This window comes from Chelmon rostratus, chromosome 4 (genome assembly GCF_017976325.1).
Source record: "Chelmon rostratus isolate fCheRos1 chromosome 4, fCheRos1.pri, whole genome shotgun sequence".
Classification (NCBI taxonomy): Eukaryota; Metazoa; Chordata; class Actinopteri; order Chaetodontiformes; family Chaetodontidae; genus Chelmon; species Chelmon rostratus.
In genome coordinates, this window is record NC_055661.1 from 29,825,401 (window position 1) to 29,842,308 (window position 16,908).

The window sequence follows — 16,908 nt, forward strand, 5'->3', positions numbered from 1 at the left end:
GAGTCCTGTCGTGTTCGTCGTCCAGAGCCTGTCAGCTGCTCCGCGGGTACAAACACTCACACTAAAGCCCGTTCAGACAGGATGAGCAGTACAGGTGGAGGTGAGGTGTGAAAGCTTCACTGTGCCGCTCAGCGATTCATTCAGGACGTCTTTTCAAACATGAACTGTGACAGACAGACGGACTGAGCCTCCTCAGGGGGGCGCCGGAGAGTCGAAAACCTCACTCTCCTCCTTCTCAGAGTCTCAGCTGAGTCAGATCTGAGCACACAGACATTAAACCCACGTTGAGCTCATCCAGTGTGACATCACTTCCTGTGGATGATCAGGAACAAACCTCCAGAGATCCACTGAGAAATCAGAGAAGAAGACTTCACTGACATTCTTCATGTTTCCTTCAGTATCACGGTGATCCGGTGAAAGTTGTCTGTACATCCATGTTTATGCTAACGCTAACAGGAGCTGCTAACAGGAGCTGCTAACAGCTAATTCACTGTTAATGGAGCCAGTTTGACTCAAAGTGAACGAATGCAGAGAGAGTAGCAGCGCCTGCCTGTAGACGACAATACAGCAGAACATTTGAGGATCTTTAACGGGGCCTTTCTCTCCTGATTCTGGTTCCCACTGTGGCCTGTATGTTCATGTTAGCATGTTAGCATCTGTCAGATTAGCACCAGCATGTTTCACTCACTCCATTTTCACATAAATTTCGAACTGAGCTGATATCACCTCAGTGTGGCTCCAGCCGGGCCTGAATGACAGAAGGAGCCAGTTCACAGAGAAACAGGAGCCACATCTGGATTCAAACCTGTGACCACTGCAGAAATCCAGTCTGAATGAGGCTTAACACACACCGAGTGCACACACAGATTACACATTAATGTGATGCACACTCAAGTCTCACAGTGTGTGTGTGTGCGTGTGTGTGCGTGTGTGCGTGCGTGCGTGCGTGTGCGTGTGCGCGTGTGCGCGTGTGTGCGTGTGCGTGCGTGCGTGCGTGTGTGTGTGCCTGTGTGTGTGTTTGTGTCCGTGTGTGTGTGTGTTTCAGCCTGTGTCTCTAACAGCTGCCAGCTACAGTAAACACAAAGCAAAGAGGACAGAGTCTCCGGTAAGAACAGGAACAGGAAGTTTTTCACTCCAGAACCCAAAACAAACTAATTTAATTAGGAAACATGTCACAGCCCCCCCTCTCTCACCTGCGTCTGTGTCTTCATCACATTCATCACTAACAAAACTATGACAGGCCGGAATCAAACTGTGAGTCCTGTAGAGTCCAGCAGAGGGCAGCACAACCCCAGCACTCTGACCAAATGGTCTCAGTCTGGACTGCAGGTCTCACTCTGGACTGTAGGGGGCGCTCATACCTCTCTTTGTGTATATTTGCCATCAAACACAACACAAACTAAAAATACCCACTAACACCTGGACTTGAGTTCACTCGTCTGATGTTCTGGGACACAAACAGTGACCAAGTTTGTTTGTTTGTTTATTTCCACCTCTATAGCAACCAGTTCCAGCTCCGCCCCCTCTGAGACAGCCCCCGCCCTACAGACCTCCCAACCAATCAGAGCAGGAGCTGAACTCTGACGTGGAGCAGGCCAAAGGTCAGTAACACACACACACCTGTCCATCAGCCCACCTGCAGCCACAGCTGACAGCGGGTCAAACCGTTCATGGTGCAGCTGGGTGTCGTCAGGATGGAGTTTATTCGAGGTTAATCCAGAGGATTCAGATTCAGCTGGAGACAAATCTGAGACATCTGTCTGTCCAACACTTCAGATCAGAAGGTCTTCAGGTCAGATTTCCATCAGAAGTGATGTGGATGTTTCTGACCAGCTGCACCACTGAGACCTCCATCTCTGTTGTGGAGGCTCTGCTGCACCTGTGGCTGCAGTGATGGAGCTGAAATGCACCTCGTCATACTGTGCTGTACGTCGCACACCTCGAGGACGTAGACAAAGTGAGAGAAAAGCTCAGTAACAGTCTCAGCATCAGTAACAGTGAGGCGCTCTCCAACACAAACCTTTGCACTGATGCTGTTTCACATGAGATTTATGATAAATGTGCAGCTCAGCCTGATTCTGCAGGACGGCAGCAGTCAGTGATTCTCCAACAATCCACAAATCCTCTGTTTCATCAAACAACTGGCCTTTTCTGTCAAAAACTTTATAAATCTGCAGCAGCTACAAAAAATCTGAAGCTTGTTACTGCACTCTGACTGTAGTACTGTGCTCTGACTGTAGTACTGTGCTCTGACTGTGTATTACTGCACTCTGACTGTGTAGTACTGCACTCTGACTGTGTATTACTGCTCTCTGACTGTGTATTACTGCGCTCTGACTGTATTACTGTGCTCTGACTGTAGTACTGCACTCTGACTGTGTATTACTACGCTCTGACTGTGTAGTACTGCACTCTGACTGTGTATTACTGCACTCTGACTGTGTAGTACTGCACTCTGACTGTGTATTACTGCACTCTGACTGTGTATTACTGCGCTCTGACTGTAGTACTGTGCTCTGACTGTGTATTACTGCACTCTGACTGTGTATTACTGCACTCTGACTGTGTATTACTGCACTCTGACTGTATTACTGTGCTCTGACTGTGTAGTACTGCGCTCTCACTGTGTATTACTGCGCTCTGACTGTGTAGTACTGCACTCTGACTGTGTAGTACTGCACTCTGACTGTGTTTTACTGCACTCTGACTGTGTAGTACTGCACTCTGACTGTGTATTACTATGCTCTGACTGTGTAGTACTGTGCTCTGACTGTGTATTATTGCGCTCTGACTGTGTATTACTGTGCTCTGACTGTGTATTACTGTGCTCTGACTGTGTAGTACTGTGCTCTGACTGTGTAGGACTGCGCTCTGACTGTATATTACTCAACTCTGACTGTGTATTACTGCGCTCTGACTGTGTATTACTGCGCTCTGACTGTGTATTACTGTGCTCTGACTGTGTATTACTGTGCTCTGACTGTGTAGTACTGTGCTCTGACTGTTTAGTACTGCGCTCTGACTGTATATTACTCAACTCTGACTGTGTATTACTGTACTCTGACTCAGTAGTACTGCACTCTGACTCAGTATTACTGCACTCTGGCCGTGCAGTACTGTGCTCTGACTGTGTAGTACTGTACTTTGACTCAGTAGTACTGCACTCTGACTCAGTATAACTGCACTCTGGCCGTGCAGTACTGTACTCTGACTCAGTAGTACTGTACTCTAGCTGGGAATAAAATGCAGCTTTTCTACCTGTTGTACAGTTTGCCGTCCAGCCTGAGAGCTTCTGTAGTTACCTCACTCTGCCTCTGTGGGGCAGTATAGATCAGTTCCTGCACTGTGGATATTTCAGGCATAAAAGTAGAAAAGTAGAAAAGTGGCTTTGGCTCAATGAAAAGCAAACTCTTTAGTATGTTTTTGACATTGCCCCCCAGTGGTTGTAATGAGCACTGCGTCTCCTGCCAGGGGCACCTGCAGCCCTGCAGACTGTTCAACACACTGATAAATGAGCAGCTGGAGCTGCTTCTTCTTCTCTGCTGGATGGCAGTACACGAGCGTCAGGTTAATGGAGTGTCTGGCATCATTTTGGCTAAAACCAAACCATTAATATCTCATGAATAACCCCCCCAACACACACACTCTATGTATGACCAATTACAGTTTGATTTATCTGTTCCTTTCATAATGCAGTCTGATTCTACTCATCATAAGATGTTGCTCCTCTTTAATATTTTGTTCAGGTTTCTGTTTAGCTCAGTTGTGAAAGTTATGTTTTCATATTGAGCTTTTCCTTCATAATGAACCGACACATCAAGTATGTTTACGTCAATACGAGTAAATTAATTCTTGACCTTGAAAATTCTCAAACTCCTTAAAAGTTGTTGTAAAATTTTTCCAACAAAATAAAGTCGAGACAAAGAATGATAGCTATAGCTGCAAACGGTGATTTCAGGTTCAAGCTTTGTGCTCGAAACAAGGAAGCAGCTCAGCGGGCCAAAATAAAGCAGCAGCAAGCAGGTTTCAGGCTTCATGGTGAACAAAGTCACTTCAGCTGGTTTAATTTTGCGTAAATCACGCATGTTTTGCAGAAGCAGGTTGTTAAATGCAGCTCGACACAGCGGCTGTCAGGAATCAACTCGCTGTGTCTCCTCTGTGGAGAGCTGCTTCTGTAATTATAACAACAACAACAAAGTGGCACAAACACAGCATGTTCCAACCCTAACTCTAAAAATATCTGAGGCTGTTTCAAGTTTTAAAACAAAATGATTGAATGCCTGAATCATCCAGGACTCGTTTTGTGTGTGTGTGTGTGTGTGTGTGTGTTTGTGTGTGTGTGTGTGTGTGTGTGTGTGTGTGTGTGTGTGTGTGTGTGTTTTTGTGTGTGTGTGTGTGTGTGTTGGCTCTGATCTGACTCATACGACTTCTGACAGACAGAGTGCCCATCTGCCAAATTGGAGGAGAGAGAGGGAGGTCTGTCTGTTGGTTAGCACACACACGTGCGTGTGTGTGTGTGTGTGTGTGTGTGTGTGTGTGTGTGTGTGTTCATTCAATGGTCTACTGCCAAATAGCAGTAAGTGACACTGCAATTAGAGTCTGTCTCTCTCATATGACAGTCCTGAGATCATCTGAAAATGACCTAAATTGATAATTAATTTCTAATGATTAGTCCTTCTTCAGGTGTGTATGTGTATAAAAAGAGTAAAAAGCTCATCAATGAACATGTCACACTGTTGCACAGGGTGACATGTTCCTTCAGTACCAAATGTGGATTAATCCGCCCCTTAAAATAGTCCCCAATAAATGCACAATTTCCCCCCGTTTGTTTGTTAAAAACTACCGTAAGCAGCTGATGTAGGCAGTTACTGAACAGCATGAAACTGTATTTGTGAGGTGTTTTTGAAAGATTTCCGTCTTCAGTAGGAACCCAGGGATATAGAGCTGAGAGCCACAGACAGGAAGTCAGATCAGGAAGAGACTGTTGGCCAACATGTTGGTTTGTATCTGCACATGAGCATTGATGATATTAGAAAACAATTTGATTACACCAGTCTCATCCTTTAAACATGTCATCATCAACATGATTTATTTTTTTCACGCTGTCAGAAAACAGAAATCTGTCCACTTGAGTCTCTCCCTCGTTTATTTTTCCTCTCATTAGTAAGAAGAGACCATGTTGTCTCTGTTTAGTTCACTTGATTCATTAGAGCCTTAAACAGGTGTGACAGCACCTTCCTCTGTGTGTGTGTGCGCGCGCGTGTGTGTGTGCACGCTTGCGTGCGCGCGTGTTTGTGCGCGCTTGCTTGTGCGCGTGTCCCAATCTTAAAGCAGTTTTTAGTTAGTTGCTTGACTTGTGGAAAAAAAGGTCAGACAATGATCTGTTATCATGTAACAGTGATTTGTGACATAATAGTAGCATGTTGTCATGTGACATTAGTATGTGGTCATGTGATAGTGGCATGTTGTCATGAGATTGTGGTATGTTGTCATGAGATATTAGTATGTTGTCATGTGATAGTGACATGTTGTCATGTGATAGTGACTTGCTGTCATGTGATAGTGGCATGTTGTTATGTGATAGTGACTTGCTGTCATGTGATAGTGACTTGCTGTCATGTGATAGTGGCATGTTGTCATGTGATAGTGACATGTTGTCATGTGATAGTGACTTGCTGTCATGTGATAGTGGCATGTTGTTATGTGATAGTGACTTGCTGTCATGTGATAGTGACTTGCTGTCATGTGATAGTGGCATGTTGTCATGTGATAGTGACATGCTGTCATGTGATAGTGACTTGCTGTCATGTGATAGTGACATGTTGTCATGTGATAGTGGCATGTTGTCATGTGATAGTGGTATGTTGTCATGTGATAGTGACATGTTGTCATGTGATAGTGGCTTGTTGTCATGTGATAGTGACATGTTGTCTTGTGATAGTGGTTTGTTGTCATGTGATAGTGGTATGTTGTCATGTGGTAGTGGCATGTTGTCATGTGATTGTGGTATGTTGTCATGTGATAGTGGCATGTTGTCATGTGATTGTGGTATGTTGTCATGTGGTAGTGGTATGTTGTCATGTGATAGTGACATGTTGTCATGTGGTAGTGGCATGTTGTCATGTGATAGTGGTATGTTGTCTTGTGATAGTGGCATGTTGTCATGTGGTAGTGGCATGTTGTCATGTGGTAGTGGCATGTTGTCATGTGATAGTGACATGTTGTCATGTGATAGTGGTATGTTGTCATGTGGTAGTGGTATGTTGTCATGTGATAGTGGCATGTTGTCATGTGATAGTGGTATGTTGTCATGTGATAGTGGCATGTTGTCATGTGATAGTGGCATGTTGTCATGTGATAGTGGTATGTTGTCATGTGATAGTGGCATGTTGTCATGTGATAGTGGTATGTTGTCATGTGATTGTGGCATGTTGTCATGTGATAGTGACATGTTGTCATGTGATAGTGGCATGTTGTCATGTGATAGTGGTATGTTGTCATGTGATAGTGGCATGTTGTCATGTGATAGTGGTATGTTGTCATGTGATAGTGGCATGTTGTCATGTGATAGTGACATGTTGTCATGTGATTGTGGTATGTTGTCATGTGATAGTGGCATGTTGTCATGTGATAGTGGCATGTTGTCATGTGATAGTGGCGCGTTGTCATGTGATAGTGGCATGTTGTCATGTGATAGTGGTATGTTGTCATGTGATAGTGGCGTGTTGTCATGTGATAGTGGCATGTTGTCATGTGATAGTGGCATGTTGTCATGTGATATTGGCGCGTTGTCATGTGATAGTGGCATGTTGTCATGTGATTGTGGTATGTTGTCATGTGATTGTGGTGCGTTGTCATGTGATAGTGACATGTTGTCATGTGATTGTGGTACGTTGTCATGTGATATTGGTACGTTGTCTTGTGATAGTGGTACGTTGTCTTGTGATAGTGGTACGTTGTCTTGTGATAGTGGCACGTTGTCATGTGATAGTGGTACGTTGTCTTGTGATAGTGGTACGTTGTCATGTGATAGTGGTACGTTGTCTTGTGATAGTGGTATGTTGTCTTGTGATAGTGACATGTTGTCATGTGATAGTGGTACGTTGTCATGTGATAGTGGCATGTTGTCATGTGATAGTGACATGTTGTCTTGTGATAGTGGTATGTTGTCATGTGATAGTGGCATGTTGTCATGTGATTGTGGCATGTTGTCATGTGAAAGTGGTATGTTGTCATGTGATAGTGGCATGTTGTCTTGTGATTGTGGTATGTTGTCACGTGAAACTGGTTTGTTGTCATGTGATAGTGGCATGTTGTCATGTGATAGTGACATGTTGTCACGTGAAACTGGTTTGTTGTCATGTGATAGTGGTTTGTTGTCATGTGATAGTGGCATGTTGTCACGTGATAGTGGTATGTTGTCATGTGATTGTGGCATGTTGTCATGTGATAGTGGCATGTTGTCATGTGATTGTGGCATGTTGTCATGTGATAGTGACATGTTGTCATGTGATTGTGGTATGTTGTCATGTGATAGTGGCATGTTGTCATGTGATAGTGGTAGTTGTCATGTGATAGTGACATGTTGTCATGTGATAGTGGCATGTTGTCATGTGATAGTGGTATGTTGTCATGTGATAGTGACATGTTGTCATGTGATAGTGGCATGTTGTCATGTGATAGTGGCATGTTGTCATGTGATAGTGGTATGTTGTCATGTGATAGTGGCATGTTGTCATGTGATAGTGGCATGTTGTCATGTGATTGTGGTATGTTGTCATGTGATAGTGACATGTTGTCATGTGATTGTGGTATGTTGTCATGTGATAGTGGTATGTTGTCATGTGATAGTGGCATGTTGTCATGTGATAGTGGTACGTTGTCTTGTGATAGTGGTACGTTGTCTTGTGATAGTGGCATGTTGTCTTGTGATAGTGGTACGTTGTCATGTGATAGTGACACGTTGTCATGTGATAGTGGTACGTTGTCTTGTGATAGTGGTACGTTGTCTTGTGATAGTGACACGTTGTCATGTGATAGTGGTACGTTGTCATGTGATAGTGGCATGTTGTCATGTGATAGTGACATGTTGTCATGTGATAGTGGTACGTTGTCATGTGATAGTGGCATGTTGTCATGTGATAGTGACATGTTGTCTTGTGATAGTGGTATGTTGTCATGTGATAGTGACATGTTGTCTTGTGATAGTGACATGTTGTCATGTGAAAGTGGTTTGTTGTCATGTGATAGTGGCATGTTGTCATGTGATAGTGACATGTTGTCACGTGAAACTGGTTTGTTGTCATGTGATAGTGGCTTGTTGTCATGTGATAGTGACATGTTGTCACGTGAAACTGGTTTGTTGTCATGTGATAGTGGTTTGTTGTCATGTGATAGTGACATGTTGTCACGTGAAACTGGTTTGTTGTCATGTGATAGTGGTTTGTTGTCATGTGATAGTGACATGTTGTCATGTGATAGTGGTATATTGTCATGTGATAGTGGCATGTTGTCATGTGATGGTGGTATGTTGTCAAACCACTGTCATCAGGAGAAGGATTAGTGGACGAGTGAACTGTGAACACAACCTCTTCTGGAGCAGGTGAGGTGTGCAGCATCAGTTGCCATGGAGATGTAGCCAGGTTAAAACAGAGCCATCCTCCTGACATTGAACCTTAAGGCTCAATATACCTGCTAACCCATAAATCTCCTCTCATACAACACAGTGCAGCAGTCCAATGAGACAGACATGTTGGAGCAGGACGGTCCACATGCTATCTGGGTTAGCGTTATAGATAGCACTTAGCAAAGCTCTGCTGTTTTCTGATTTTACACCTCCAAAAACTTTTAAGTGGGTTGCTGCTCGTCTCAGCAGGCCCCCTCGAGGACTCACTCACACATACACACACACAGTAAGTCCCCACAGTGTTGCATGATGGGAAAGCACAGTTGTAACCATTTTTTCCTCTAAATATTCTTCGGTTTTGAGTCTGTTTTCCAGTTCAGAGACGTGACTGGAGTTCAGGACTGAACCACAGCCTCTGCAGTCTCCTCAGTGTTCAGACTGAACAGGTTTAAACTGGGATCAGTCTCTTCACACTGTGTTCAGATGATGTTCTGTGATCCAGTTCAACAGTAACCCTCGAACGACCTCCTGTTTTGACTCTGAAGTTTAAGAGCGGCATCGGACTCGTTGATTCCAGCTTGTTGTTGTCATTGTGCAGTCGACACTGAAACAGAAACCTGATCCTGTTTAAATCTGCACACCTTCTGATGCTAAACTTCCAGCTTCTCTCAGCAAAGACTGATGATGAACTGTAGCTGTGAGGGTCTCTGTCTCTTTCTGTCCTTTCAGTCGTCTGGTTGAATCATTCTGCCGAGTTTTACTCTGAGTTTTACAGACTCGTCCTCTGACTGCAGTCAATCGAGTTTCTAACCGTGTCTCTGATCATGTCAGTGTATCTGTTGTGTCTCAGTCTTTTGGTGGATCTCATTCTACTTTAAGGGTTTTCAGTTTACCTCAACTTGCCACAGTTTGCCTTAGCTGTCCTTCAAGTCTGTCAGAGTATTTCAGAGTGTCTCTGACAGTGTCTCAGAGCGTCTCGTTGTCTCTGACAGTGTCTCAGAGCGTCTCAGGGTGTCTCGGTGTCTCTGACAGTGTCTCATAGCATCTCAGAGTGTCTCGGTGTCTCTGACAGTGTCTCAGAGTGTCTCGGTGTGTCTGACAGTGTCTCATAGCATCTCAGAGTGTCTCGGTGTCTCTGACAGTGTCTCAGAGTGTCTCGGTGTGTCTGACAGTGTCTCGTAGCATCTCAGAGTGTCTCGGTGTCTCTGACAGTGTCTCGGTGTCTCTGACAGTGTCTCTGACAGTGTCTCAGAACGTCTCGGTGTCTCTGACAGTGTCTCATAGCGTCTCAGAGTGTCTCGGTGTCTCTGACAGTGTCTCGGTGTGTCTCAGAGTGTCTCGGTGTCTCTGACAGTGCCTCGGTGTCTCTGACAGTATCTCAGAGTGTCTCAGAGTGTCTCTGTGTGTCTGACAGTATCTCAGAGCGTCTCAGTGTCTCTGACAGTATCTCAGAGTGTCTCAGAGTGTCTCGGTGTGTCTGACAGTGTCTCAGAGCGTCTCAGTGTCTCTGACAGTGTCTCAGTATCACAGTCTCTGTATGTGTGTGTTGTGCTTTAAGCAGCAGTGTGTCAGTGTGTCAGTGTGTTAATGTGTGTGTTTCTGTCTTCGCAGGCCTGGTTTGAACCAGCAGTCCTCGTCCCGTCCACCGTCCTGTTACAGCCGAGTGGAAGACGTTTTTATTTACTTTTCTTCCTGTCGGCTCTCTTCGGTCTTTCCTTTCTCTGGATTTGGGTTTTTCTCGCTGCCTCTGGTCTGGGTGCGTTTGATTTGGTTTGGTGCGTCTGAATCGGGCGGGCGGGGCTGTGATTTGTTTGGGGTTTTTTTCTGGCTGCTGGTTGGAGGGTTGGGTGTTTGTGGGAGGAGCTTATTAACTGCTGGTTTTAATGGGGTTTGGTGTTTGGGAAATCACATCGAGGCTGTCAGATGCAGTTGTTCGCCCACTACGAGCTGCTGGATCAGTTTTACCTGCTGGTCTCTGGTGATTTAGGACTTTACTCTCTGTGTCTGTGTTCCATGCAGCAAAAAGAAAGTCTCTATTTGATTCATATTTATTCACCAAATCCCAATAAGCCACACTTTAAACAGCAGAGGAGCTGAATCTGGTGCTGGAGGAGTTCTGCAGCCTCCAAAAACATTAAAGTTTGACTGAAGTTTGACAAACCACACGAATAACTGAAAAAATAAAGAAAAGCTGGGATACTGATTCACATGATCGATATCATCATCCGGTGAAATATGGTCTGTAATTTGTGGTGGAAATTTTAATGAGATCTGAACTTTCATCTTGTTCTTTTCCATTTGTGAAACCTTTAAGATTCAAGCTCTTTTAGATCTTTTAGTTAAAGTTGACTTCATTGTTTAATCTTTTTCAGTTTGTAAAACTTGAGTGTTAATTAGTGCCAATATAAATATGATTGTTTGTTTTTCTGAATAAAACTTCCTGTTATCATTAAAACGAAGTAAAGTCTCTGACAGATTCATGATGCATTAACATGAGGAATGAATTGTGGGACGGCGGCGTCCCTGTCGTCCTTGGTCTTTAGCCTGGGTGCTGGGACATCGAGGGGTCAGTCCCTCTCTGTCTTTAGCCTGAATTCTGGGACAGCTGAGACTCAGACGCTTCCTGGTCTGGTGGTGTCCTCTGTCTTTTTTTGCTTTGTCCACATTTCTGCAAATATTTCTGGAAGCCAGTAACGTAGCGTCTCTGTCCTTGTTAAAAGCATAAAATTGGAGGTTTGAACAAACTGATGCTCGTCCACAGAGCTGAACACAAATTACTGGACTGAATCACAGTCGATAAAACATATTAACACATCCGGGATGGAGCATCTGAGCTGAGGTTTGCTCCAAAAGCACATTTTCACAGCTTGTTGTTGTGTTTTTGATCTATGAGCTGATGGAAGACGGCGAACGCACATTAATGGGCTGTGTGGGCCTGAAACGGAGGCAGTGTCTTTGCCAAGCGGCTGCTTCGTGGTGGGTCTGAGGGCTTTTTTTACTGCAGCCTCTCAGGATTTGACAGAAACGGGATGAAGTGGCTTGTTTGTGTCAGCATGTGGTCCATGAGGAGGAAACAGAGGCGCTCGGAGCAGAGCCACCCCTCATGTCTCTGTGGGTGATAAAGTTGTGATGCTGCTGATCATCGCTGCCTCTTCGTCTCTTTCAGCTCGTCTCCTTTATGTTCCTGGTGAAACATTATATGGGCCGCTGCAACAATAATAAATGATTCAGATCAATTCCGAATGCTGTTTCAGGTTGTTTTTCTGGGAGCGGCAGCAGCAGCAGAGTAAATATCTGACATCTCTGCAGCCCGGAGGCTCGGCTCAGCCTCGACTTTTCACAGCGTGGACGTCTGCGCGCTGCACAAAATGTCCTGATGTCGTCCAAATATTTCCTTTTTGCTGAAGTGCTTGTAAAATGAATGAATGAATAAGCATTGTTAAAATATCTCGGGGCTCTACGGCAGATGTGTTTCTGTAACGGATGCTGTTAAAATGTGAAACGAGTGAAGCTCAGAGAGTTTCAGCTCCACCGTAAAGTCCCTGCACTTCACCTCTAACTCAGTTGTATGTTATCTTTTCCTTTCTTCTAATTAGCGTGTTTGAAGCTAAGTTAGCACTTGTATGTTAATGTTAACACTTAGCATGTTAAAGTTTGTTCAGTTAGCATAGTAGCATTAGCATGCTTCATCAGTCAGATATGTCTGGTGTACTGGCTGTTTGCTGGAGGCAGGTTAACTACAGCTAGCCTAGCATACAGGAGGTGCAGGTGTGGATGTGATGTCTGCAGCCGGACAGGTTGTTATTGGTCCAGGTACAGAAATAAATTATCATTCAGTTTTTCTTAATGATGATTTATTTATTATTCAGCTCTCTGAATAAGAGGCAGAGATGCTTTTAAAGGTTAAAAGAGGATGAAGAAGCAAACGTGTGTGTGTGTGTGTCTGTCTGTCTGTCTGTCTGTCGGGTGTCAGCTGAGCTGAACAGTATTCCAGTCTGTTACTTCCTGCTGATCTCCAGTCAGTCTGCCGGATGAATCTGATCTACTCTTTGGTCGTGAACTGGATCTCCAGCTGAAGTTGATCTCTCTGGTTTGTGGTTTGAGCTCCAGCAGGATTTAAACTGGATAACTGAAGCGCTAAGCTAACTGTTCTGCCAACACCCTCCACGGCAGTTAACTACCTCCTCTCTCCTGATTGGCTGCTGAGAACTCTGTCAGCAGCCAATCAGGAGAGAGGATTTTACAACTCAGCAATGAGCAGGATGTTCACAGTTTCAGAAACATTTTTCTTTTTTTAGATTTTTTTAATTATCTTAATTATCTTCCAGGTTTTATCTTCAGACCCTTATGGGGGTCCTCATCCCGAGGTTGGTCACCACTGATGAAAAGGATCTTTACAGTATAGCTGCACAAGTACACACACACACACAGAGCTAATTTATTATCACGGTGTGTGTGTGTGTGTGTGTGTGTGTGTGTGTGTGTGTGTGTGTGTGTGTGTGTGTGTGTGTGTGTGTTTGTTTGTTGCACAAGCCACTCGATTCCCCAGCTGCTCTGTCCTTGACCTGATTGGTGTGGCCTTGTTCAGACAGCAACACACACACACACACACACACTCTCTCCCTGTGATGGAGAGAGAGAGTCCTGTATCCACACAGGGGGAGTGAAGCTCCTGGTCAGGGTTTGGGATTTTGTGGTTGGTGTTTAGATTCCCAGACGGACGACCTCCGACCCTCCAGCTGCTGCAGGAAGTCAAACTACACCCTACTTATTATTTTGCACACACACACACACAGACACACAGACACACACACACAAACACACACACACACACACACAGACACACACACACAGTCCTTTTTGAAGTTTATTAAATCGCAGTCGTCTCCTCCCTCAGGTGATACAGGCGTCCTTGAGAGGACGATGAATCCTTGTTTCTGTTCTCTGGCCTTGTTTTCTGGAGTCTGTCTGTACTTGTTTTTGTCAAGTCCTCGGGCTCCACTACAGTCAGGATCAGACCACATGACATCAGGATCAGACCACATGACATCAGGATCAGACCACATGTCTGTCCGCCTCTTAGGTCCAGACCAACTAGTTCAGACATTCGTGTTCTCCGCAGGATGAATCTTAGTGACTTTGATGATCCTCTGACTTTTCCTTTTCACCATCACCAAGTTCACAGTCTAACTGCCTGTAACAACTAGCATGCTAAGCTAAGCTGGTGATCATGGGAAACACCATACCTGCTAAACACCTGTTAGCATGTCTGTCGTTATGGTTATGGTTGTGTTTGGACTCTCTGAGGATGAGCTTTTCCTTAAATACTTGACTTTATCTTTAGCATTAGCCTTAACCAGAGGTCCCACTTACATCCGAGACACCTCATGGTTCAAGAGCAGATTTCCATGCAGCTTCCTCATCTTATTCCAGCTCCTCAGAGGATGAACCTTTTAGACTTAAACTGTCCCATCTTTCCTCTAGCGCCACCCTTAGGACAGCCTTTATAATTTTAGCTCCATCACTGGTAACTCTCTAAAAATAAATCAGTCTTCAGATCTTCAACATTTTTAGTCCTGCTGTTAATGTATTAATTAGTGTTGTCTTTTTTTATAGGTGCATCTTCTTCTGTCGAGGTGTCACTTTGTTTTAAGTTCTCTATGAATATAAATGTAAATGTTAATTAAATCAGATGAAACTTGACTGAGCCGGGGAGAAAGTGGGTCGTTGCAGCGGCAGCATGCAGTCACAGGACACGACGACGAGACGAGCCGAGTATAAATAGACGCAGAGCAGAAACACACAGTTTCAGCTCTGCAGCGGGAGTTAATGCAGCCGCGACGGCACGCGTGTGCAGGACGATGGCTGTCAGACACTGACCTGCAGCCTCCTGATGAACCATTTCAACATGGAAGTTCACTGAATTTATGAGACGTCACTGGAAATGGAAGAAGCCGTTTTTCATCCACATCTGTCGTCTGTTCTCTGAAGGTTTCTGATGTCGTTCTGCTGTTTTCTGCTGTTTAATGTTTGTTTGCTGGCGTCCAACCACGACTTCCACACAAACCCTGCATCCTGTTCACTGACAACATTTTCCACCATTACATTTTGTTTAGTATCTACAGTACCTGCACACGGCAGCTCGAGCCAGGCTGATGCTGGATTTGCGAGGCTGATGCTGAAATCCATATTTGGGAATTAAGAATAAATCATATCAGGATATGTTGACTGACAAACGTCTTTCACAAAAGTGTTACCAAATATGTAAAGAGAGACTTTTATAACAGTAACATAACAGTATTTAAGTTAAGATCATTATTACAAAAAGACGCAGAAGCAGAACTTTACCAAAACCTTCACAACAACACTGTTAATCTACAGAGCAGCGACTCTGCTTACAGATTTCTAAACTCTAAATGTCCCAATAAGCTCGCCGGGGTGGGGGTGGGGGGGCTTTACCTGCTTTATCTGCTTTACCTGCTTCACTACGTCACCAACCGACCACACACGAGCTCATCATCCAACCAGGCGGTCAGAACGTCAGTCAGAAGAGTCACGAGCCAAAGACCGCCGGACACCGCCATCACCGTCTCCAGGCGCCATCACCCCAGAAGACTCCATGACTGAAGAAAAGACACGATGAAGATCATTCTGTCTGATGCTCAACATTTGGAGAGGCCTGTAATAATATCCGTACAAAAATCAACTTTTCATCAGCGGCCTGATGTTCTGAGGAGAAACGACTGAAGCCAGAAATCCCAGACCTGCAGGGTGGGTGCAGAGGTGGAAGCTTTGTGCTCTGTCTCTCTTCTTATAGAAGAACCGATGAATGGAACCACACACCAGGAAATTCTGCTGCCATCCACCAGGAGGATGAGGATGAGGATGAGGATTAGGATGAGATGCAGCAGGATGATAAGAAAAGGTGGAACAGAACAGAACAGAACGTTTGTTCTGAACTGAAGATTCAGCAGCAGGTTTAAAGACCGTGTGGAAGAATGAGTCTGAATCCACCAGGAATTAAACATGTCCGATACTTCCACCCGGAGTTATTCCACCTCGCTGCATTATTAACTTTCTATTGACTGCAGTGTTGTGATTTTTTGATGTTTGGTTTTAAGTCGATATTAATTTCTGCTCTCAGTTTCATGCATTGGAAATAGATTCCCGTCGTTGTTTCAGCCGTGAAGCGGGACAGAAATCCTCCGCTCGTTCAGGACGACACTGAAACATTACACTGGCTGTTTCACATTAGCAACATTAGCTTTGTGTGTTCGCTGCTTTCACAGCATGAACAGCGTTTTACTCCTGAGAGACTCCTTTCTTCTCCCTCCTTTTCCTTTTCGCTCCACTGCTTCTCCCCAGCTCTCCTCCTCCTCCTCCTCCTCCTCCTCTCTGTATTTAACTGCAGTGGTTTATCTGCAGTATCTCTCTCTAAAACTGTCGACCAGCTGCAGGTTTCAGCTTCCACTCTGAAAATTAATTGACATTCAGAGTCTCATCTGCCTCGTATTTTGCATTTTTATGTTTTTTTCCTTCACAGTCTGGTCAACCCACAGACCCTCTTATCTTCAGAGCCTCCATTAAGGTCAGCGACATAAAAAGCTTCATTTCCCACAGAGCTGCGCCCATCAGGGCCAGTGCGAGTTCACCGTTATTTATTTTTTCAGGCGTCCTCTCAGAGAAATAAAGCACTGCAGCTCTGCTTTCTGCTAGCACATCACATAAAAGTGCACAGTAAGCATTAACAGTCAAGTTTCAATCCAGCACCGAGTTATCTGATTGGTTCTCTGGATGCTGGTTTCTGAGCCTCAGTCTTACTGACAGTGACAGTTAAAACAGACTAAGGTTTGAAATCCCCATAAAAGAGGGGATGCTCGAATGAAGGATACTGTTCAGTTGCATTGTGGGTAATGTATGATCCAGTGTTTTAGGACCCTAAAAGTCAGAAAATGTCTGAAACAGATTTGGACCAATCGTTTCTCAGTCTGTCTCTACAGTCGAGCTCACACCGAGCTAAATGCTAACATTAGAATGCCCACAGTAGCAATGCAGGTGCCAAACAGGCGTAATGTTAACAGTTTTGTTCTGTGTGTTAGCATGCTAACATTAGCAATTTAGCACTAAACACAAATTACAGCTGAGGCTCATAGATTTAATAATTTGCTCATATACCAAAGTTCTGGACATGTTAAAACCGATAATCTGAAGGCAACATGCATTTTTATACTCCCGTGTCAGCAGTATTCTCATCCTCTTTGTGTTTAGTGTTCATATATATA

The 16,908-nt window shown here is 44.5% G+C and overlaps 1 protein-coding gene across 1 annotated transcript in view; it reads left to right on the plus strand.

The window, feature by feature from the left end:
• The window catches only part of patj (PATJ crumbs cell polarity complex component), a 54,928-nt gene extending 44,139 nt beyond the window's left edge, over positions 1 to 10,789 (plus strand). The window contains exons 27-30 of the mRNA XM_041935934.1: positions 1 to 46; positions 1,046 to 1,105; positions 1,502 to 1,601; positions 10,238 to 10,789. The exon at positions 1 to 46 is cut by the window's left edge and continues 65 nt beyond it. Coding sequence (XP_041791868.1) covers positions 1 to 46; positions 1,046 to 1,105; positions 1,502 to 1,601; positions 10,238 to 10,248 — 217 coding nt within the window. The 3' untranslated portion in view covers positions 10,249 to 10,789. The remainder of the gene's footprint in view (positions 47 to 1,045; positions 1,106 to 1,501; positions 1,602 to 10,237) is intronic.
• The last annotated feature ends 6,119 nt before the right edge of the window (positions 10,790 to 16,908 follow it).